A 24094-nucleotide genomic window follows, 5' to 3' on the forward strand; every position below is an offset into this window, starting at 1 on the left:
TGAGCTGTGGGGAACAGAGCACGCCGGGCCTTTGTACTTTGCTTTCCAAGACTTAACTCGCTCCGGGTCCCAGATAAGTCATATGACCACACTGGTTTTTCTGCTGGGGCTGAGAGAAGGATGTTGGCTAAGAGTCCTTTCCCTGTGCAGCTTAACAGCACAGTTACACAGTCAACAAGCTTTTGATGCCGGCCCGCAGCAGGAAGAGAACTGTGCCGGTCACACAGTGGAATACAAAAGAAGCTGGAGGGCTTCACCTTTGCTGCGGCTTGATCTAGTTCAACTGCTTTGGGAGTTAGATACTCAGAGAGCACTGTGCTCCTCCTGAAGAGGGTGCTGGGCGATCCCTGCTTCCTGTGCCCATGCTCTGGTGTTTTACAGGTCAGGGCCTATTGCAAGGGATGGCCTACACTGTCCAGGGCCCACCAGGCCAGCCTGGGCCGCAGGGGCCACCCGGTATCAGCAAGGTCTTCTCTGCCTACAGCAACGTGACTGCGGACCTCATGGACTTCTTCCGAAGTAAGGGCATCCACCTGCTTCCCCAGCACCTGCCTCACTGCATAGGTTCCCACGGGTCTGCTCCAGAGACACTAGTCTCATGAGAAACCTCCAGTTATTAACATTTGAGATGCTCAAAATTAGACAAATTCTATAAATTATGAACTTTGTTTCCTCTTATATATCCAAACTCCATCACTATCTCTCTGTGTTACTCTGAACAAATGACTTGCTGTCCCAAGCTTCCAGGCAATCAAGCCTCTAAGGCCAGTGTTTCCTGCTTTTGCAGCTTATGGAGCCATTCAAGGACCCCCTGGGCAAAAAGGAGAGATGGGCACTCCAGGACCCAAAGGCAAGTGGTGGCAGAGCCAGTCCCCGGATCCTGTGTAACACCCACCTCTTACTGAAAAGAGCTCCTGTGCTGCTGCCACACCGGCTACCTGTGCCCTAAGTCCCCAGACTCATGTATTACTTAGTTATGCCCCATTTGTTCTTCCAGGTGACAGGGGCCCTGCTGGGCCACCAGGCCATCGTGGGCCACCTGGCCCTCGAGGGCACAAGGGAGAAAAAGGAGACAAAGGTAAGTGTTGACTGCTCCGTGTTTTGCATGTTCTGGAGAGCTGCAAGGCTGACGCTCAGTAGAGAAGTAGGTGATTTGTTCCGCAGCAAGCCTGAGAAATTCAGGCAAATGCCAATTACTCCAGGCAGACACTGCCAAAAGCAGAATTTGCATAACAATCCCATTCACAGTGAGGAAGAAAAGGAGAGTGCCAAAGCAGGGAGGAAAGGAGAACCAAGCTGGTGTTGAAATGGGGCAAACAAGTTAAATAAATGTATAGTCTTACAAAAGATTTCACCTTTGAAGCCATCTTTGCAGTAGTCACAGTTGCCATAATTGCCCAAGCCAAGATCCCCACAGGCCACAAGATGTTTTAACTTCCTACCGATCTTCTAACTTTCAGGTGACCAAGTCTATGCTGGGCGGAGAAGGAGAAGAAGTATTGCTGTCAAGCCATGAGCTAGCCATGGCAGGACAGCTCCTGGACCAGGTGTCATAATGCATATGGCACTTAGGTCCAAGCTCTCCAGAGGGTGAAAGCTGGAGTCTGTCAATGTCCTACTGAGACAGCATAGCCAACCTAGCTAGCAACAATTTGTTTTAGTCTGAACAATATATACTTATAGAATTCAGTCAAAGATACACAATCTGAAACAGCTTCATGGGGTGGACTCTAGTAAGAGTAGTTGCAATGTTTTAGAATGAGATTTACTTCTCTGCTATCTAGATCTGAACTCCTTGGCTTCTTTACTTAGTTCAAGCCCCAGCCTAGGAAAGCCAGTTACATAAAAGTTGGCTCAGGAATCTTAAGAGCTTTGCATAAATACGAGCCCAGAAAAGGGAGGATGGGGATGGGGTGCCTTCCTGGAGGTGACACTTGATGGGGGTGTGTTCTGGTTACTGCTGTAAGGCTGTGCCATCATCAGCTCCTTCCTCCCCTGTTCATTCTGCATTCTGTAGTCAGTTGGCTAAGAAGTGACTCTTGCAACTAAAAAAATTAAGAAATTCACTTCCCCTCTAGGAGGTGACAGGGTTATCATGTATGTATATCACATTCCCATTTGCTTAGAAAGTCTGATTGCAGCCATGATTGTCCATAGGCCCATGCTAGAGCTCATGGATATGTTATACTGAACCAGGCCAGAGCAAACAGAAAAACAAGGGTGAAAGGCAATGGACAAGGAGGGAAGAAAGGGAGAGGGGGGAAAACAGAATACCTGACGCTGGGGACACAGCATCAGCTCAAGACGTCACCCTCCGTTCTGCATTCCGAAAATGGCACTTGGGGGACAGGGCGCAGTTGGTCTTTAACCACTTTTCAATGTCTAAAAACATTTGTTTGTGGTCTGTAAGATGAAACATTTCAATTGTAAAATTTCCAATTAAATTTTTTCTTTTTTAATATCATGTTTAATGTGATTCATCTGACCAAAGAAACGTTAAAAAAAATAGCCTGGGTTAATTGGGTCTGACTCTAACACTGTACACAAGAAAGCAAAAGTGGTTGTATTTTGGGGCACAGCTTCTGGTATTTCATTCAATCCCTGAAGTCTTTAAAGGCAAATCTTTAGATACCTGCCAAATATGAACTTAATCTGGGGATTTTTACAAAGTATATTCAAGTTTTCCCTAAGCATAAGTTATCTGAAATAAACATGCAAGAAATGAGCAAGAAGATTATTTGCAATTAGGTAGTGCTTTATCCTGGGGCAATGGAGTTATGATTGTAGGGTAAGTAATATATGGAATATAAAACTTCTATTAAAGAAAAATGTACAAATCTCAAATGCCCCAAAGAAATGTACAGTAAAATCAGACACTCCAATTCAGAACAGACTATACTTGTCCACTTTGTGAATTTGTTACAAGTTGTGACTCTCAAATTGCTGGATAATTAAAAATGGGATTAAATTACATCTACTTCTACACCACTACTGTTCTAAAAAGACTGTTTATTTTCCATAAGGTCTCTGCTGAGTATCTCGTATTATCCCATAAAAAATGCTCCACTTGTTTCCTCTGTATCAACCCCTAACGGCAACAACCAGTCAAGCACTACACACTCTACGTGGTCTTTTTGCCTTTTATTATATCCTGATAGATAATTGCCTGCTATGAATTAATGAGATTTTTTTTTTTTAAATGAGGCTGGGTGCGGTGGCTCATGCCTGTAATCCCAGAATTTTGGGAGGCCGAGGCGGGCAGATTGCTTAAGCCCAGGAGTTCGAGACCAGCTTGAGCAACATGGCAAAACCCCATCTCTATTAAAAATACAAAAAAATTGAACGGCGTGGTGGCGGGCACCTGTGATCCCAGCTACTCGGGAGGCTCAGGCTGAAGAATCACTTGAACCTGGGAGGTGGAGGTTACAGTGAGCCAAGAACGCAGCACTGCACTCCAGCCAGCAAGACTCCATCTCAAAAAATAAAACAAAAATGAAATAAAAATTAGTTCATACAGCCTCTAGACTTCAAACAACTTGAGTTTTACTGTCTAATGAAAACTATTGTGTATAATAAAGGAATTGTGCCTTTTAAATAATTTTTTTCATTAGAATTATTTTTACCCAAAGGCTGAATTTTTTACTTTTTAATTGTAGCTTTTACACTTATTAAAAGTAACTTCCAAAAAAAGGGGGGAAAAGATGTTTTGACCCTTTAAAAAAGTAGCTTTAGGGGTTCAAGTATTATATCCCCTTTAATAGTGATCCTTATCTTGATTAATCAAGACATAGGAGTTTTTCCCTTGTTACTAGATTTGCCTAAGATACTGAAAGTCTTCATAGTGTTTTATGCTCAAGTAAAATAGGGTATAAGTCCAAACATACGACCTTCTCTGGACAAAACTCAGAAAGAGGATGGGCAGATATGAGGTTATGTCCTCAGCTGGACGGCAATGGATGTGAGCCTCTTTTGTTTCATTTTTTTTTTTAAGTCAAGAATGAGCTCAATAGTGCACAACGCTCCCAGATTAGAAAATGACACTCCATGCCTCCCTCCAGCTGGACACGTGCCAAGTGATGCTGCCTAGTGTCTACTGAATCTTGCATGAACATTATCAATGATGAAGAGATTATTTCTGCAGAAGTGATGTCACATGATTTGTGAAATGCTTGGTGAGAAAAATCATCCATCCCAAGGGGGAAAGAAATTAAAAATATACACATATATACACAGGCTGACAGAAATATTTTAAGCACCTCCCAAAGGAGGGGTTTGCATGCTGAAAGACAACCCCCAGCAAGTTACCACTAGAAACTATATTTGAGTGTGTGTGTGTTTGCGTGTGTGCTGTGGACTACAGACAGCTAGGAATACTAACTCTGGGAGGGTCAGAAGACCTGGGGGACTGCAAGTTTTGCAGTATAACTAGGACCAACAACTGCAAAGTTTCTCAGGCAGGACACTCCAGTTTCAAAGATTCTCAACAAAAGACTGCTTCCCAAAGTTGATTAAGAAATAACTTTATTTTTCATGTGTCAATCCCATGATTGAAAGGACATGTTGCTCCCAAGTAGACAAGAGGCATAATCTGAAACAAACTTATTTTTGAAAATTTAGCTTATGAACTCATTACACTGCAAACCAGAGAAGGAGCACAAAAAGCTGCAGCCCACACTGAAACCTGGCAAACACTCTCCGCCAAGATTAGTAGCAGGAATGTTAAAGCTTTATCAGAAACATGTCAGCAACAGAACAGCAACAATACAGCCATTGACTGTTGTGCCTTCAACTTAAGAAAAGCATTTAAAGTATCACCCCATTTCTTATAAACATTTCTCAGAAAAGAACTGTTCATCAAAAGACTATCAGAACTGGAACTCTCTTCTTTCACTTCAGTTCTAGATTTTCTTTAATCAACAATATCTCTAGTTAATACCTGGAAAGAATTTGGCTTCTCAGAAGAGTCTTTGTTATTTAAGCACAGTGTGGAATGGGAAAAAGTGTACAGTTACAAGGAAACTAGAAGAGTACAAAAAAATAGTCACTTCTGAAACTCGCTGATGCTCAAGAAATCAGAGACCCTTCGTTAAAGTGGGTCTCATATGCCTGAGAGCTTTGTGCTTGAGGAAGTATGACTTAGAGGTAGCTCTGGTTCTGGTAATTTATATTTAATTATAATTTGCTGTATCCTGCCACAAGAGAGTTCTAATATTCTCAGCAAAGTAAAAGCATTCAACATTTTTTCCTTACCCACCCTATAGCTTCCCCATAGAAAAAGATAAGAAAAAGCTTAATGTGACTCTACATAGAATAGCAGCTAATTCAGCAATTCACACCGTATGGTTGTTGACAGGACTAGGAAAGGCAGGTGGTGCCCCAAGCTCTAGGAGCTGGATCTGCAGAAGTGTGCAGGTCTGCTGTGTTTACAACACTCAGGGAAAGAGGGGAGGAGGTGGCTGATGAGGGTGCACGTTCAGAGAAGTTTTTATGTGTTTCATGGCATATTCTGTCACAGCAACAAAAAGCCGAATCAGGAGTAGATTTGACTGCACTCTTCCATTTCAAAGAAGTCTGTGCCCCTTGCCCACTCCCCACCTATACTTCATGCAACAAAGATAGATCACGATCATCTATTTGAATACAGGTCTCAAAAGAGGTGGGGCTGGTATGGGTACAAACAGCATACTTTATAACAAAACCCTTTTTGAAAAGATTTCTATAACTTTACGTATTAAAATGAATGCTTTACCTCTACATATGTGTCACTGTACAGTCTTGCACCCACACGAATATGGTCACATTTGAAAGCAAACTCAAGCACAAACACTGAATCCAAAAGGCAGTTTTGAGGGAGATCGAGAGTTGCTGCAACCTTACCCACAGCGTCAACCATTCCACTCTGAGCCCCTCTCCTTGAATCAATACTGTGAATGTCAAGTTGAAAGGAACAGAAAGAATCAAATATTCAGACCAAATTAATCAGGCACCACACACTATTTAGCACACAGGGTATCAATTAAATGATACTGGAAAAAAAATGTCTACTGCCTGAGGTATTCATTTTTTAAGTCAATAAACTGAAAATTTCAAAGGAGAAAGTGTTTTGAAAATGTTCCTTCCCAATCCCTCTTCAAATAAATCATTAAATACACTGGGCAACATTACACTGTCATTTTTATCATAACAATATAAATGATTTTTATCATCATCCTGAATATTACTTTATAAAGATATATATTTTAAAAGGCTTTCAAAACATTTTTCAACCCAGCATTTGAGAATAAAGCATTAAGCGTTTTGTATACAGTAACACATTCGTGTAATAAGTGTATGAATTTACAACCATACATAACATGTATATATATATGTATATATATTTATATAAAAAACAAACTTGGCCAGAAGTTAAGGCTACCTACAAAGTTGTCCAAGTAAATTATGCTTGTCAAAACAATTACAAAATTAAAATCACACATGCATTTTTAAATCATCTAAATCACTGACAAAACAAAGTTCAGCATCCAAAGTTTTCAAATTAACTGCAAGAAAGTGCTACAGACATTTTTTACATTTTCTAAATATGAATCAGGGTTCCCACAAAGTTACATTTAAATTTTTTACCAGCCTCAAAAGGAATATAACTAAAAACAAACTTTGACAATTTGGTACCTAGCACTCTTAAGAGAGAATAGGTTGAAAATGGCAGGCAGCAAGCATCATTTACAAATGTGCTGTCTCACACAGCAAAGTACAGTTTATAATACTGTCTGACCTGACACGTGGTTGAAATTCTAAGCCTCAAAAGGGACTAGGAGTGAACATTTCATTAATAATTATACACATCAGCAACCACATGATAAAGGCTTCAGGCTTTTCCCACTCAAATCAAAGTGAATGATTTAAACATGGAACAAAATAAAACCAAGACATAAGTAGCCTCATTTCAAAATAAGGAAAAGTAATTTCTGACATGTGCCCAAATATTTAAACTTTTAAAAAAGTATTCTGAACAAATGCCTCTTTTAAGATTAATTTCCAAAGATATATTTATAAATATAACTCACAGCCTGCAGGCCTCTGACAGAGTTTTAAACAGAATTAGCTAAGATGGAGAGAAATCATTTAACCAGCTCAGGTATTATTTTAGAAAATAAACAGAGACAGCTAAACCTACACTGCTTAAGTTTCATGAGTTTTACATTTCCAATTTGCAATCTAAAAGCTACCTCTTTTTTTCATCTTTCCAAACTTTGTATATGTGTTTTAGGATGAAAATTTCTATCAAATGGTAAGAGAAGCAAAAATTCCAAAACAACCATGTTTAATTCTAAGGATGTTTTTGTCCCTGTTGATCAAAAAGAAAATCCTACTTACAACTTGACTGAAATGTAGTGTTTCAGGCACTATCTTAAGAAAATCAGCACCCTCAATTATTAGCTCATGCCTGAAGAGGTAATTCGTTTTGACAAATCACGGAAATAATTTTTCTCTTTTAAAAGAGGTTGTTCCTATTTAAAGAAAACATGTATTCATTTACTGAGTCAATAGCATAGTTGAGCAAATCATAGCTTTTTTATGAGAGCTGATCCACCAAAAGAAAATTATCCCAACGCTCTACAGCAGAGCTTCAACTACAGAATTTAGGCATCAATGAGAAGTTACGTCAGGTAAAAGGAATTTATTAATACTTAGTGATGTAACAGTTTTTCTTAAATAACTTTAAACATTATTTCTCCAACAGTTTTCAGGTAGCAGTGTCTAAAGAACATAATTTTTAAGATGAATATACAAAGTCACCTTAGTCACCAAGATGCTACTTTGCCAACATGGCCTAGCATTTATCTTAGTTTGTTTTCCCTTCATCTTTGCTTTTTTTTTTTTTTTTAAAAAAAAAAAAAAAAAAGAAAACACCTAGAAGGTGAGGCAGGTGATTGTCTTCGTGAGTTATCTGACAGAGACTGTGGCAGAAGATGAGAACAGAATGACACACGGAAGGAGCCAAACCCACGCACAGAGTGTTTCCCATGGTTATGATCCGGTGGAATGCAAGCTGGGAATAGGATAAAATTTGGAAATCCGGCTCTGTGTTGATGGGTTAAGGCATTCAGACTCCCCAGTCATTTTAAAGAATACTTCCTGTTCCTGTAGTTTCCTGGCAAACTCTTCTTCCAGTGTCTTAAAAAGAAAGGGAAAAAGAAATTGTTATGTACTGGTATTACATATAGAATTTATGCTGACAGTCCATATAAAACTGCTTGTCCAAAACACTTTCTTTGTATATTATCCTCAAGAAGACATGCCTGCTCAATTTTTTAAGATCATAAGCTTTGCAGAGCCCTATAGCTCAGTCACATAAATGGACAATTTAGGTCCATTACTTACCTTCCCTATATTAGAGAACCATTTAATTCCTCAATTCCTCTGCTGTAAAAATAGGGATAATGTGCTATGTGAAGTCTAAATGTGATAATGATGTACTTCCACATACTATGCACTCTAATATATGGTACCTATTATTAACTATTATCTGTTTCTCCCACATGGCACTTACGCTGCCTACTTGTTATTTGAGTTGCGACGCGCCTGTCTTTTCTTTCACACTACGCTATAAGATAAGCTGTTTAAAGGCACAATCTAAACCAGAACCATTTTACCCCCACAATACAGAGCAAAGGTAAGTGCTTGAGAAATACAAGAGGCACCGTTGTGATGTGAATGTCCGTGCTCCCCAAATCCATATAAAAACCTAATCCCTAATGTGCGGCACTATGCACAGAAGGTGGGACCTCTGAGAGGTGATGAGGTCATGAGGTGGAGCCCTCCAAATGGGATAAGTGCCTTCATGGAGGGCTAAAGAGAGCTGTTATTCCGCCGTGTGAGGACACAGTGAGAAGTCAGCAGTCTGGAACCCTCACCACAGCGTGACCGTGTTGACACCCTGGTCTCAGACTCCCCAGCCTCCAGTTTATGGCATTTTGTTACAGGTATCAGTGACTTTGTGGAGAAGTGATTCAGGGGTAAGTGGTGCTGCAGAGGTACAAAGCACAGGAAAAGAAGGAAGGATATAGGAGGGGTTCTCAAAAGAGGTGGAACATGAGCTTAGTGCTGAAGGAAAGATAAGAATTTGATAGGCAATATGGGGAAGGCATGCCAGACAGAGCTGAAACACAGCACAAAGGCAGGAAGCTGAGGAGCTGGTGTGAGGACTGGTCATTATACCCAAGGCTGGAACATGGACTGGGAACAAAGTGGCTAGTGGGAGAGGAAGCCAGAAAGGGTGACTGTGACTCAGGTGTGGCACTAGGAAGGCTTCACAGTCAAACTGAATCATTAATTTACATTTTACTCTGATGGAACTGAAGATTTCTCAACATCCCTATGACAGTGTCAAGAGATGTTCTTGAGGATAAATCCTCTGGTGATGGCAGGCGAGTGGGAAGAAAGGAAAGGGAACTAGAAACTACAAGGCCCATTAGGCCATTCCTGAACAATTTAAGCAAGCACCAGGATAGCAATGAGAAAGAAAGGAGACACGTTATGAAAAACAGTCCAAATTAATTGGCATCTGATTGAATGAAGGGTGTGACAGAAATGAAAAATAATTCTGGTTTCTCGCGTAGATGTCAGTTAAGAGAACAGGAATGTAGAAAAGAACATCTGGCGGTGAGTGACCTGCAGTGAGTGGGGAAAGGTGAGATGCAGATGAAGGAAAAGGATGCTGAGTTTGGTTTTCTCTCTACTGAGTTTATAATCTTTAGTCAACATTGAACAGGTATGTAGTCATCTGTACAATGTGCCAGGAACTGTTCTAGAAACTGGGTACATATCAATAAATGAAGTGATCACGGTGTGCTTTTAAGGAGTTTATATTCTCACTCACAAGAGGGGACAATAAACAAATGGGTCTGGTGGTGGTGAATTGTTACAAAGAAAAACAAAGAAAGGAGAGCAGATACATAACGTCTGAGGTTGAGTATAGGTGCTACTGAGATACAGTGACCAAAAAATGGAACCACAAGGCCTAGGTGAAATGAGGAGGAACAGAACATCCCGATGGAAAATGAGCGCTTAGTGCTCAAACTGATAATAAAAACAAGAAACAATAATAGCAATAGCAACCATTCACTGAACCATTACTATAGCTCAGGTGCTAGATAACTGCTGTATAAACGACATCAAATAGGTAGGTAGTATATTCTCATTTTACAAATTAGGAAAACTAGGCCTAGAAATGGCAAGTAAGAAAATTAATCAGTAAATGTCAGTGCTGAGATCTGAACCCACGCCTGTATGATTTCACAATTCGTGCTCTATACAACCGCTACCATTTAAGTTTCGGAGTTGTCTATATGCAACAGTTGAAGCCATGACCAGCAATAAAATCATCCAGGTAAAGACCGTTCTTTACCAAAGGGGCAAAACTGAGAAATGTCTACATTTCCGGAGACAAAAGGGGATAAAGAACACAGAGAATGAGCAGAGCTGTGTCACAAAAGCCAAGTGAGAGGAGAATTCTAAGAAACAAGACTTTTAATGAGAACAGTTAGATAAGGTCATAGAATTTGATCATTAGCAACTCACTTGTGACCACTGTCAACAAGTTCAACTGGGGTGTTTGAGGCAGATGTTAGGCCGCAAGGAGGTAAAGGAGATTTTTCACCGTTTACAATTCTGCACTTTTTGAATTCTAGACTACATGAATACATTACCTATTCAAAAATTTTAACAATAAATAAAATTTAAATTAAAAAGGCACACTATGGGCCGGGCATGGTGGCTCAAGCCTGTAATCCCAGCACTTCGAGAGGCCGGAGTGGGTGGATCACCCAAGGTTAGGAGTTCGAGACCAGCCTGGCCAACATGGCGAAGCCCCGTCTCTACTGAAAATACAAAAATTAGCCAGGTGTGGTGGTGGATGCCTGTAATCCCAAAAACCTAGGGGGCTGAGGCAGGGGAACTGCTTGAACCCAGGAGGCGGAGGTTGCAGTGAGCCGAGATCGCGCCACTGCACTCCAGCCTGGGCGACAGAGTGAGACTCTGTCTAAACAAACAAACAAAAAGCCACACTATGAACTCATTTAGTCATTTCACTTCCGTTGGCACATAGCTAAATACATATTTCCTTGACTGACTGACTGGATGGATGGAAGAAAGGAATGGTGGAAATGTATAGTAGGCAGGAAGGCCCCCACAAACCAAAGGTTTAAGTTTGAGTAGCAATGGGTCAGAGATCATATAGTGACAGCAAAAACCCAGGTGACATGGTTAGCCGGTAAGATCAGGTGGACAGGGTGTCAAGTACAAACAAGGGAAAGGAGGGGGACAGAGAAGACTCCATCCCTATGTCACCAGATTTCAGGTTTACACAGAATACCAGGGCCTTGTAATATGGCTGCGGTTGACCTGTTCAGACTCAGCTGTCATTGCTTCCTTCCTTCCTTTTCTTCCTCCCTAACGACTACACACCGGCACACCCCCTCTTATACTCCAGTGATAGAGAACGATCTGCAATTCTCTGTATAGTTCCTTTTCACTCATTCTCTTCTCTCTACGCAAATCATCCCATTCCACTCCAATCAGCCCATCCGCTCAGCAAGTTCTTACTCATCCTTCAGACTCACTTGGCTTGTAAGGCATCTCTTCTTGAAGACCTTCCCTGACTTACCCAGGCAGATTTAAGCTCTCTTCCTCCTCTCTTATACATTCTGTTCCTTTCCCCTGTGTCCTGTACCCACCACCTTCAGAGCAATGACACTACCAATTCATAACTGCTTGTCACTAGATTCCAAACCTTCTGGGGACAGAAACTTCGTCTTTTCATCTCTATGTTTCCTGCCCCTGACACTGTACCTGACACACAGTAGGTAAAGAGCCAACAGCTGGGTAGATGGACGAGTACACACATATCATTTTAATTAAAGCTTTTATTTACCTTTTTCCTAGGTCTCAATTTCTCTCTCCACTCCTTTAATTCTTGGCTATGTTCCTCATCTAACTCCTTCAGTTTCTGAGTCTCATGCTCAACCAACAAGTGGCATTTTTCATTCTGAAAATAAAGTTGGGATTTTAAAAAATTTCAGATCAACTAAGCAATTTTTCACAAATACAATTACCTTCCAAAATAATAAATTGCTCATCAAATATCATGCTATTACCGAGATTCAAATTTTTCTCTATAAAAACCAAGAGCCATGAATTAGGAAATGAATCACAGCTTCATTTTTACAAGTTTATAAGCTAGAACTATTACATACCATATAAAAAGAACTTAAAAAGAACTAGCTTGAGCTTTTGTTTTTCCTTTTTAAGAAGATTTGCTCATAAAACTGACACTACAGAAGGCAGCTTGCATACATTCTACCCATGAGTACAGAATGTGGGATCTGGTACTAAAGGGTTGGCCTAATAGATCTCTTGGCCTATTAGGCCAATCTATTAAGATCTGTTCTACTATAGTAAATTAAGCAAATTTACCCACATTTATACACTACTCTGAAATCTTAAACATTTTAGATGGACTGTACACTCTATGTAAGGTCCTAAATCAGCCCTCTCTCAAGTAACCTTTAAATTTCCTAGGAGAAAACTTCCCATATATTTAACTTATCGCTTATGTCAAAAACCTAGAAGAAAAAAAACTATTTCCCTCTAAAAGGGAAAGAAATTTTAAATTTAGAATCTGACAAAAATTCAGAATATGACAACAAAACTGTCTACATCATTTTGAAACTCTCCACATCTTCATGCAAAATATACTAAAAACCATACTCAATACTGCTTTTGAAAGACTCAATTTCTTAGGTTACAATTTAGCTTCATGTTTACATTAATCATGGTTATATATAATCTACACAAGCACCTATGATACTAAACTGATCTTCATTTGGATCTGTACAAAAAACAGAACCTCTCAACCCCAGCATGTTCGTAAGTGTGGTGCAGTTGACTTTGGCTAGCTACTGTTCTCTCAAAAGCAGCCACTTGTGCTGCTGCATCCTATGGGCTTTGCTGTCAGGCTTCTGTATCTGACCTGCAGCTGATGCAGTTCGCGGACATTGGCTTCACATTGCAACTGAAGATCCCGCATTTGATTCTCATGTTTTTGATGCTGAGCCATTCTCTCATTTTTCTGCCTCTTTTCTTCTTGTGCAGCAAACTATAAATAAGAAAAAAAGATAAATTATAGTTTAGAAGCATGTGATTTCTATATATTCTGAAGATATAAAGGAATTTAACAAAACAAGGCACAATAAACTGAAATTACAAGTAATAATATGCTGAGACTCAAACCTGGAGCCCACATCACAGCTTCAGGGGGGAGCAGGAACTTCTGATTAAAACCTTGATCCTTCTATCTGCTTAGTGACCTCAGTTAATTTGTGTGTGTGACCGTGACTACAGAAGTATCACAGTGAGGCCATATATCTTGACTTGAAAAGCTGTCCAAGTCATCTCATTCCCAGGGCTGGTCTTAGGACCAGTGTAGCTCAGGAGCTGGTATGGGGTATAGGAGGAAGGGCTTCGCTCTCTGTGACCACCATCCTGGGGAAGACTAATTGGCATATGTCATATATCTATAGCCCCAGACCTCAGAGTTAAAGTGAACATCAACAAGCCTAAGGTAGCTCTAATTGTTTAGAAAGAAAGGAATTTCATAGCACTTCTAATGGTCAGTCAAAACTTTAAAACCTAAAAGAGGACAGACTAATTTGCATATTTACCTGTTTAATTTTATCACGGTCCTGATCTGGTGTGGCTGTCGAGTTAATTCTCAAACTTTTCTTAAACATGGCCATTCGAGTCTTGGCTTCACTGCGCTGAATCTTGGGCAGTCTTGCTCTTTCTTGAGTCTGTCTGTTTTTCAATTCCTCAATAAGTCGTTGATTGTAACGTTGCATTTGCTCTGTTTCCTATGAAAGTTTTAAATAGAATCCAGTGACATAGAAACAAGAGTCAGTACTGACACGCATACTCAAATATGTCATTTTGTTGTTGTTGTTTCCTATAATTACCCCCTCCCTTGTTGCAGTGACCAGCAAAATAGTAGGCACAAAATAACTTGTAAGAAGTTAGGCCGCGTCTGGTGGCTCACACCTGTAATCCCAGCACTTTGGGAGGCTGACACAGGAGGATCACTTGAGCCTAGGAGTTTGAGACCAGCCTGTGCAACATAGTGAGACCCTGTCTCCACACACAAAATTTTTTTTTAATTAGCAGGGTGTGGTGGTGCATGAATGCACTCGGGAGGCTGAGGGAGGAGGATCCCTTGAACCCAGGAGTTCGAGATTAAGTGAGCTATGATTGAGTGACACTGCATTCCAGCCCAGGTGACAGAGCGAGACTCTGTCTCAACAGAATAAAAAGAAAAGAAAGTTATTAGTGATAAGAGTCTTATATTGAAACTCTTTTAATAAGCACAAGGAGTCCATACTTCAAGATACTTTAACCACAAATGGAGCCAAAATAGCTACCTTTGAGAGCCAAGATGAAGATTACAATGTGTAAAACGTCTTTAAGCATTTTAATTAGTTACTTTCCTTATAATTTGTAGAAAAGAAATTTGCAATCATGATCAAGATACAATTAATTACTCCAAACTTCATCCAAGACATTGTAGGATAAAAGACAGAAAGGAGGCCGGGTGTGGTGGCTCACGCCTGTAATTCCAGCACTTTTGGAGGCCAAAGTGGGCAGATCATGAGGTCAGGAGATCGAGACCATCCTGGCTAACACAGTCAAACTCCATCTCAACTAAAAAAATACAAAAAAAATTAGCCAGGTGTGGTGGCGGGCACCTGTAGTCCCAGCTACTCGGGAGGCTGAGGTAGGAGAATGGCGTGAACCTGGGAGGCAGAGCTTACAGTGAGCCAAGTTCATGCCACTGCACTCCAGCCTGGGCAACAGAGCGAGACTCCATCTCAAAAAAAAAAAAAAAAGACAGAAAGGACATCTAAAATTCATTGTCTAAGAAAAGTAAGTTTCAAAACTAAACAGCTTTGCAAATTTTAAAACGAACAAAAAAATGAAGACATTTTCCTTTCATTAACCTTCTCGTGGCGCTTAAGTAGCTGATGTCTTTGCATGAAATATTGATCTTTAAGCTGCTGTTTGAGCAGCTGGTGTTTTTCTTGTAAGTGTCGTTCTTCGAGCTCCCAAATTGCAGCTTCTCGAGCTAGAAGACAGCAGTTTTCAAAATGTCACTTTGCTCTTTTTACTAATGTACTTTGCTCTTCATTTTAATATTTACATAAAAGTATTCTAAAAACACTATTTGTTTTTAGACTAAAAAACACTAAAGTACACACATATTGACATTCTGAGCTATAAGTGCAATTTTAACCAATGTAAGGCAATATCTATTACCTCTTTCCATTCTGTTCTAATGTCGTATAAACAGAGAATGTCCTACCCTGAACACCAAAATTCTATTTAATCATCTTAATAAGAAAGAAAAAAAAAATCTAAGCTAATTTGTTAGGGAAAATAAGTACTTTAAATCCCATTCTAACATGCGACCATTAGGTATACTAACAACTATAAGGCATAACAAGTACAGGAAATTATTCAGATATATTTCCAGCATCATCAGGGCAAGAAGAAATTTTAAAGGTTATATGTTTACGTTCACTGCTACTGTCGTAAGGAATTCTACATTTTGCAGTATTTTTAAAAAAGTTACCTCTCATGAGCTGTTGCTTGTTATTCAGGCACTCTCTCTCAATATTAGCTAACTCTGCCTTCTGCTGCTGGATGATCTTTTTCAGAGAGCCATCTAATTCTTGCTGTTGTTTCTGAACAAACTCTTGTTCCTATTAAAAACAGGTAATTGTCAGTTAACAAGTATCTAATGAACTAAATATCCATTTATCTATATGACTGTATATATCAGTGGTTAACAAGAGTTCCAAACCAAGTTTGCAAAGTTAGCTGGATTTTAAAATCACCAACATTATATAGTACAAATGTATTTAGTCATCCAATTCAGTCTAAGAAAAAAGCATTAGAATACATAATATTATAAACTCACTATGAATGATACATACAGAATACGCATATAGCCCACTCATAATTAAAGTGCCCTATTAGACTAGCATCTTTGAGAGAACAATAAATTTGCAGTTTCTAAAACTGATTACTCATTCCACTATGGTATGACTAAAACAAGGATAAATAAGAAATGTTCTTTAGGTGCCGGGTGTGGTGGCTCATGTCTGTAATCCCAGCACTTTGGGAGGCCAACACGGGTGGTTTTCTTGAGGTCAGGAGTTCGAGACCAGCCTGGCCAACGTGGTGAAACCCCATCTCTACTAAGCATACAAAAATTAGCCAGGTGTGGTAGCACACGCCTGTAATCCCAGCTACGAGGAAGGCTGAGGCAGGAGAACTGTTTGAATCTAGAGGGCGGAGCTGGCAGTAAGCTGAGATCATGCCACTGCATTCCAACCTGGGTGACAGAGCGAGACTCCATCTCAAAAAAAAAAAAAAAAAGAAATGTCCTCTAGGAAGAAAGGCAATTAAGAGCTAATAGGTGAAACAGATACCAGAATTTGGGGAACTAAGGAGGAAGAATTTTAGGAGATAAATTTTAGGAAGAAATACCATGGCTATCCTAACAGAAGAAGATAGTTTCTGTATCTATAGCATGTGCCTAAAAAGAAGAACAACAGTTTGAGAAATTAATGAGAAGTAATGCATTGCTAGAGAAATGCAAACTGGGGATAGGAAAGTGAGTTACATAGTACAAATCTATCAAGAAAATTTGTATAATCATAGAATTCTACAAACATGTTTGGGATTCACTAATTCATTCAACAAATATTTACTGAGTATACACTATCTACCCAAATGCGAAATTTCTGCTTTAGAAAAACATTCTTCGATTATTGTGTAAAAAAAAGAAATATTAAAGTGACTGATGGTCTTTCTGCTAGAATCATACATTTACAGAAGAAAAGGAGTAACATCCAAATTGAAGAAATGTAAATTTGGATCTGTCCATCCCTCTCTTGGCAGTTATAGCAGGTGGTGACTGACTTAAAGAGTATTCAATCAATCTTTGTGTGGATTTAGAATTTAGAATTGAAGCAGAATTTCACTTGTAATCCCCCCTCTTGCACATACTTGAGAAGATCAAAACCTAATATGCATTTTGGAGCTATTCTTGAGGCCTTAGAGTCTGATGAGGTCTGGCTCACTGCCAGGCAGCTCCTCAATGCACAGAGTCTCACTCCGCTCCTCAGGACGGTTGCCTTGCTACCATCCTGAATCTCTCGAGGTGACACAGTTCATGCCAGAGAGTGAACTAATTTGGTGTCGTAAATGCTGCTGTCTCATCTGCATCATCATTTGTATTTTAGCATAAATACATATATAGTAGCAGAAAGAAAAGACTAATGAATGCCTCTATAAAATACAATTACCAACTTGGCTATAGTCACCTGTAAAACTTTATCATTAAAGCAATTATCATTGAAAAAATTTTCAATGAATATTTAAATTCAACTATCTAGAATAAAGGCTTCTGAGTTTTATTTAAAGAGATACGAAATCTCCAGGCCTATCTTTTAAGTTATGACAAAGTTGTTCAAGCTGTTCTTTTCCCTAGTAACTATTTGTAACAAAATTAAATTGTTTCTCTAATTTCAATTGTAAAATTTCTATATACAAACTTGTTCAATAAACAACGTAACCTGCAAAAATATCAAAGAGTTTTCTTTTGTTCAACATTTTTACCATTGGTTTACATACAGGATTAAAACAAAAAAATCTGTGTAGATAGAAACAATGAGTCTAAATTAACTCGCATAAATATAAATCTTACATTTAGGCACAAAAAAATTAAATGCAAAAGTAAAGGACGGGGTGAATAAATAATTAGGGGAAAATAAAAAAGGTAAATATTAGCCAGTGTCACTAAAACAGTAAATGTAATTTCTCATCTATGCAATTCTCATCTATGTATTTATGTCTGAATTAAACAAGGTAAGAGTTCAATTCAAAGAAAACCTTTTTTAAGCACTTAGTAAATGGTGGGCACTATATTACTTAGAAGGTTCCTAAAATTAATGAAAGACAGTTCTGCCTTCAAGGAGCTTCCACTCAGTTGGTCCAAGTATCAACAGTCTTGATCTCAGTCCACATAAAGAGTAGTGGGTCCCTTCCCTTGGTATCACATTTTTAAAAGTTCAAAAGTAAACCACAGAAAACTCAAAGCTGGGAATAAAGGGTTCAGAAACCATGCCTCACAACGACTGCCTGAAAGAACCAGAGAAGTGTTCCTAAAGCAGCTACTCATACAGGGTAAAGAAGAGCTATATGACTGTTCTAAATACTGAAGCAGGCAGAACTAGCATTGTGTGGTTCCAGAAGTAAGATAGGGATCAACAGGTAAAAGTCAAGATAGGCAGATGTAAGTCCAATGCATACAAGTCCTAACAATTAGAGTTAGCAAAGAACGCAGCTGCCTTACAGAGCTACAGACTTGAAAAATTAAGCAGAATCTGGATAACTATGTAGTCAGATACTGTATAAAGGATTTTTTATATTAAAGCTAAAAATTATCTGAAAAGGTCCCTTACACAGTAACCAATATATTTCATTACCTCAAAACAAACAAAACGTTAATGTTATTACACATTCACTAAATTTCCTAACTTCAAAAGCCAAATACAGTAACATTCACAATGGAATTTATAATTAGAAATTACTTCCAGGTACAAAAAGAGCACTCACATTTCAAAAAGATTACACAAACTACATTCACCTTAAAAAAAAAAAAAAAAAAAAAAAAACAGATGGACTTAATCTCTTGGATTAACAAATAAAAGACAACAGCAAAAGAACCTAAACTGTTAAGGCCAAAAATCATTTTTTAAAGTAAACACATAAATTGTAAAACGAGTGCCCTTTAAAAGTACAAGTTTAAATTTGGATAAACAATTTTATCATATTAATCAGATAACTATAAACATTAAAAATACAACTTTGGGGTCTAGAAAACTGTAAGAAAGGGTTATGATATATTGGGCTATTTGTATAGAATTTGATCATTTTAAATGAAAAGAAAGGCTAAAAATGGTAATGATCAGAAAAGTGATCGTAATTCATAATTTCTCCCTCTCCTTTTAAAAATCAGTGTTTTCCTTACTCTCTTAGAAAACTGTAAAAAGAGTCAAACAGCTGCCAATAATAAAAAACAAGTCTAATTTCAGCAGAGGAAAAAGGAGGGGTTGAAATCAAGCTGTATTCTATCTACTCCTGTTGTATATATCAAACATCACAAACAAAAATTGTACAGTGTTAAATGAGCTAGTTATTTCCCTATGGAAACTGCAAGAAAGAATACAGCTTGGAATTTTAGACTTAACTACAACAAGGAGAATAGCAACTCACTATTCATTATTGACTACTTGAATAAATGGAAAATAGAGTTAAATGGAATGAATATCACTATTTTTAATATGGCTTTTCTGACCATATCCATCAATAAAACATCTACATAAACATATATGCAATCAAAATGTCACTTCACACGAAAATAAAAATCTAATCACAGCATTCAATTTCTCACATGTGCAAAGCTTATACTATTGAGAGGATATTTTATTTTCTTGAAAAATATGAACATCCCAAATTAGAATTTGTGGTGGGGTAGACAGAACACTGTGTTAAAAGTGCTCTAGTTCCAGCTCTACTGTTAATCTCTTATGTGACTTGAGGCAGATCACAGTCTTCTGTGCCTCAATTTCTTCATCTGTAAAATGGTTATATGATTCCATCCCTGTATTAGGGTGGTGGCAATGAGAATCAAATGTGAAAATTCTGAAGAATACTGTACTCTAAAGTCAGGTTATTGCTATTATTGTCATTACAAACATTATCATGTATCAATCATCTAGATTTTGGCAAATGAAGGCAACAATGAAAAAGCACATGTGAAAAGGCAGGTAGAGCAGGAGAAGCCGTCCTCCCACAGGCACGTGGGACTTACGTCCTGCATTTGGGCGTTGAAGACTGCACAAGATGACAACTGAAAAGACTGAATCATGACCTGAGCAACACCCTGTGGATCAGAATAGAATGCACCTCCCAGGTAAGAATATATCTGAATTACTTTTTGTAACACAAAAAGAATAATTATACAAATGTTGAGTTTCTTGAGGCCTGGAACAAGTCACTTAACAGAGGAACCTCTTTCTCATCTGTAAAATGAAGGATTTGAACTAGATCAGTGGTTTCCAAACTCTAGTGTGTTGCTCTTGTTTTTTAAGCAAGTAGAACCTCCTTTTGTAAAACTCACCCCAGAAAAATCCCAGTTTACAAAACAGCAAAAGTGATGCTGCTTGAATTGAAGCAGAAGCAGGGGCTCACAGCCCAGAGTACCTGCCTTCTTAGGGACTCCCAGAGTTGCTTCTCAAAAGTTCCCGTTAGTATAGTTTGAAAACCACTGGACTTAAATGATCAAATATGTTCTAGCTGCATGACTGTATGACCATTACTTATGAATTCTCAAAAGAAGTTTGAAATAGACTGTAAAGTTATAAAGCTTTTGTACCTTCACTTAAAGCAGTAGACAGAAATACTTTTAAAATCTGTTAGATTACTAAATTCCTCATTAGATTTACTGAAGGAATTTATGATTACTTTCAGCTCTACTCAGAAAATATTGGCCTATTCCCAAAATTATATGAATAATTACCAACAAAGTCTTATTAAAATATAGTATTACCTAATTCATTCAACACTAATTCTCAGTTTCGACTTTAGAATTTGATATATGGCCTTTTGGAATAAAATCTATATTCCTTTACAAGGCAAAAACCATATTATTCTAATCTGGTTTGAAATCCAAATTAACCAAAAGTACATGTGTGGCCAGCAAGGACTTACTCTTCACTTGGTAACAAGACATGGCCAAGAACCACTGAGTCAAGCTGATGAGAGTTTAAGTTGCAGCACAAGTAGGTAGCTTAAATATGAGGCAGTATGGTGCAGTGAATCAGCGTGTGAAACACGTACCCACACTTATCTGGATGAGAATCCTGGCTCTACCATTACCCAGGTGTGTGACCTTTGCAGGGTCACTCAGCCTTCCTGTGCTTTAGTTCCCTCAACTGTAAAATGGAGGTAATAAGACTACCTCAAGGGTAATTAACTCAGATTAAATAAGTTCATACACGTAGAGCATTTAGAACAATGCCTGACACACAGTAAATGCTGCGCTTGCTATTAACTACCTTAAACTAGGAATCCCCACACCAGGCCAAGACAAAATGTTTCAATGGCTCATGGCAAGAAAAAAACAAAAGCAAACTAAATTTATTCAGATAAGCTAGTTTTATTTAAGTTTTAAATTCTAAGATTATATTTTCCTTATTTTTCATGGTGTTAAAAATATTCTCTCCTTTGAAATGATGGTGACAAGTAAATGGCAGTTTTAAAATATCTTTATTTAGCAAAATTAAAAAAAAAAAATTTCAATGGCAGCCCATGTCACGGTCCCCAGTGGTTTTTATTGTTTCTGTTTCTTTTTATGGGTCTATAAAATCCACAAGTCTGGGAACCACTTGTTAAACCACATAAAACGACATTAAAAAGATAATCCAAAAGAACAATTAATACACGATACACATCTCTTATTCCTTTCACTGACTTATGTAACGGAAAACTGAGCTCATTTATCCTTGCCTCCAGGCTTAGGATAAATTTAATCAGAAGATTTATCTTCCTTCATATAAAAGACTTTATGTGTGATAATTCTAGAAAATTCTGTTAAAAATACTAATTTATCTCATTTTGTAAAGAATTCACCCGGCCAAGGGTGGTGGCTCACGCCTGTAATCCCAGCACTTTAGGAGGCCAAGGTGGGCAGATCACGAGGTCAAGAGATCAAGACAATCCTGACCAACATGGTGAAACCCCGCCTCTACTAAAAATACAAAAAATTAGCTGGGCATGGTGGCACACGCCTGTAAGTCCCAGCTACTCGGGAGGCTGAGGCAGGAGAATCACTTGAACCCGGGAGGTGGAGGTTGCAGTGAGCTGAGATCGCACCACTGCACCCAGCCTGGACACAGAGCGAGACTCCGACTTGGAAAAAAAAAAAAAGAATTCACCCATCTTATGACAAGGCTCAACTTTATCATAACCTAGATCGGGCTGCTTTAAACTATATATATGTAAAAAATAGTCTATTTGTTTAACTGCTTGATTCTGAACCAAAAAGAAAAACAAGGTACTTAATATTTAAAATCTGGTCCTAAAGTTGCTTATGTTGTCACGCTTAAAAGTAATGTTTGAACTACCATTTAAAGTTACCATTTGCTATTTTTCTTCTAACTGAACTTTATAGAAATAATAGCGTTTTAATGGGCATAGTTTTTGTAAGCACAAAGCTTATATACCATCCTCTATTTTTATGTCCTAAAAGTTTTCTATAAAACATTGGCATTACTACTTAAAACTATAAGCTCCCATCAAGATTAAAATCAGATAACAGTGTATTATACATTCATATACTTGTTTATTTCATCTGGAGTCAACTTTCCAAACATTCTACTTAATTTCATATTAGCAACTTAAATGTCACTATTAGTATGAATTTAGTATTAAATAAAGAGGATTCCAGGAGTTTTTGAATGGGGAGAAGTCAACATCATATAATAATAACACTTAAAATTTACCCTTTCAACCATGGTTTATCAAGCTGTGAGAAAATGGTGCTTTCTGTTTTTAGTAGCATTAAGCTGCTGCTGTTACCTGAGCATGCTGGCTTTGTGCAAGCTCCTCTTTCCTGCGTTTCATGAGCTCTTTTCTCAGCTCTTTGGGTGCTTTCTCCACTTCATTTATAACCTACAGTGTATAAGCATGCAGGAGGTGGGGAAATAATACTTTCTCCACAGCAAGCATTTATGAGAGCAGATAAGCTACAAGTCAAATATTAAAGTTGTTAAAAAGTTCCTTTCAACATGCATTAGCATAGGTATTAGTCTGGTGAAAAAGAATGAAAGAAGAGAACATGCATAATCTCAGTGCAGAAAGGGACATTACACCACACAAAGGTTAATTAGTTGCTAAATATCCCTATACATCATTCTCTCTCTTAAAGGTCCAAAGACAACCAGCCAAGAATTACTTGCAGCACTGATGCTGAACTAAAGGGATAAACTTAATTGACCTTGTTGAAAGATCATAAAATTATAAACGTACCTACTGACATAGTTGGGAATATTGAACATAAGGAAAGCTAATGCCATTTATAAAAGTGCAAAATTTCATAATTGGCTTGATCATAATAAAGAAACAAAGCTAAATAAAATCTACTTAATGAGGCCAAAAAGAAAAAAGGAAAGCAAGTCTTAGAATACACAAAGGAGAAATAAATGGATACCAAGTTTTTTCATAAGCACACCATTTTATACATGGTGTGGTAAAAACGAATGTATCTGAATAGGATTAGAGTAACATTTCCCTCTGCTGACAAGTTAAGCCAAGCCTGTCAACTTAAAAATTGGTAATATGAGCACTCTCAAAAGTAAGTGTAGTAAGCTATGATTTATTATAGCAGATAAAATATAGAATGAAGTATATTTTAGAGCTCCTTCTTTTAATCATTTTGAAATCTTAGAAGTATATTCCACCTAACAATAGAGCTGTAATCCAACTGTGAAAAACAATCATGTGTTTACAAGTAGAAGCACCAAAAGAAACCAGATTCCAAATCACCACATGCTATTGATGGTCCGTGAAAGAGACTGATTTTGATTTAACATCATGTATTTAAAATTTCCCATCAGTAATCCCTCATGAAACCAAATCACCATTAAAAGGAAGAGACTCCCCAAATGCAAGAAGTTTAGCAATAAGGAAAAAAAATACATAATGTAATTATTTAAAATATGCATATCATGATCTCAAACATGTTCAGCGGCTGAAACTCTCCTACCCCCCAAACAAAAATAATAACTGAGACTTTTATATCTAGGATTAAACCATGTATTTATCTGTAAAATTTTTAAAATTTAACTGATATAAAGAATATCTCAAAAACTATTTGTGAGAAAATTAACATGCGGCCCCAGTAATGTCATACCTA

The 24094-nt window shown here is 38.1% G+C and overlaps 2 protein-coding genes across 3 annotated transcripts in view; one reads left to right on the plus strand and one right to left on the minus strand.

The window, feature by feature from the left end:
* Nucleotides 1–2459, plus strand: part of COL17A1 (collagen type XVII alpha 1 chain) — a 55968-nt gene extending 53509 nt beyond the window's left edge. Inside the window, exons 50-54 of the mRNA XM_023206580.2 lie at nucleotides 382–519; nucleotides 788–850; nucleotides 998–1078; nucleotides 1461–1547; nucleotides 2158–2459. Coding sequence (XP_023062348.2) covers nucleotides 382–519; nucleotides 788–850; nucleotides 998–1078; nucleotides 1461–1516 — 338 coding nt within the window. The 3' untranslated portion in view covers nucleotides 1517–1547; nucleotides 2158–2459. The remainder of the gene's footprint in view (nucleotides 1–381; nucleotides 520–787; nucleotides 851–997; nucleotides 1079–1460; nucleotides 1548–2157) is intronic.
* A 2045-nt stretch (nucleotides 2460–4504) lies between these two features.
* The window catches only part of SLK (STE20 like kinase), a 62927-nt gene continuing 43337 nt past the window's right edge, over nucleotides 4505–24094 (minus strand). Inside the window, exons 13-19 of one of the 2 annotated variants that reach the window (XM_023206579.3) lie at nucleotides 22759–22851; nucleotides 15680–15809; nucleotides 15048–15172; nucleotides 13722–13910; nucleotides 13031–13156; nucleotides 11933–12046; nucleotides 4505–8175 (exon numbers count right to left, since the gene is read on the minus strand). In XM_023206579.3, coding sequence (XP_023062347.2) covers nucleotides 8029–8175; nucleotides 11933–12046; nucleotides 13031–13156; nucleotides 13722–13910; nucleotides 15048–15172; nucleotides 15680–15809; nucleotides 22759–22851 — 924 coding nt within the window. In that variant the 3' untranslated portion in view covers nucleotides 4505–8028. The remainder of the gene's footprint in view (nucleotides 8176–11932; nucleotides 12047–13030; nucleotides 13157–13721; nucleotides 13911–15047; nucleotides 15173–15679; nucleotides 15810–22758; nucleotides 22852–24094) is intronic. The other variant, XM_023206578.3, reaches the window with a different exon arrangement.

Source organism: Piliocolobus tephrosceles, chromosome 9 (assembly GCF_002776525.5).
Source record: "Piliocolobus tephrosceles isolate RC106 chromosome 9, ASM277652v3, whole genome shotgun sequence".
Lineage (NCBI taxonomy): Eukaryota > Metazoa > Chordata > Mammalia > Primates > Cercopithecidae > Piliocolobus > Piliocolobus tephrosceles.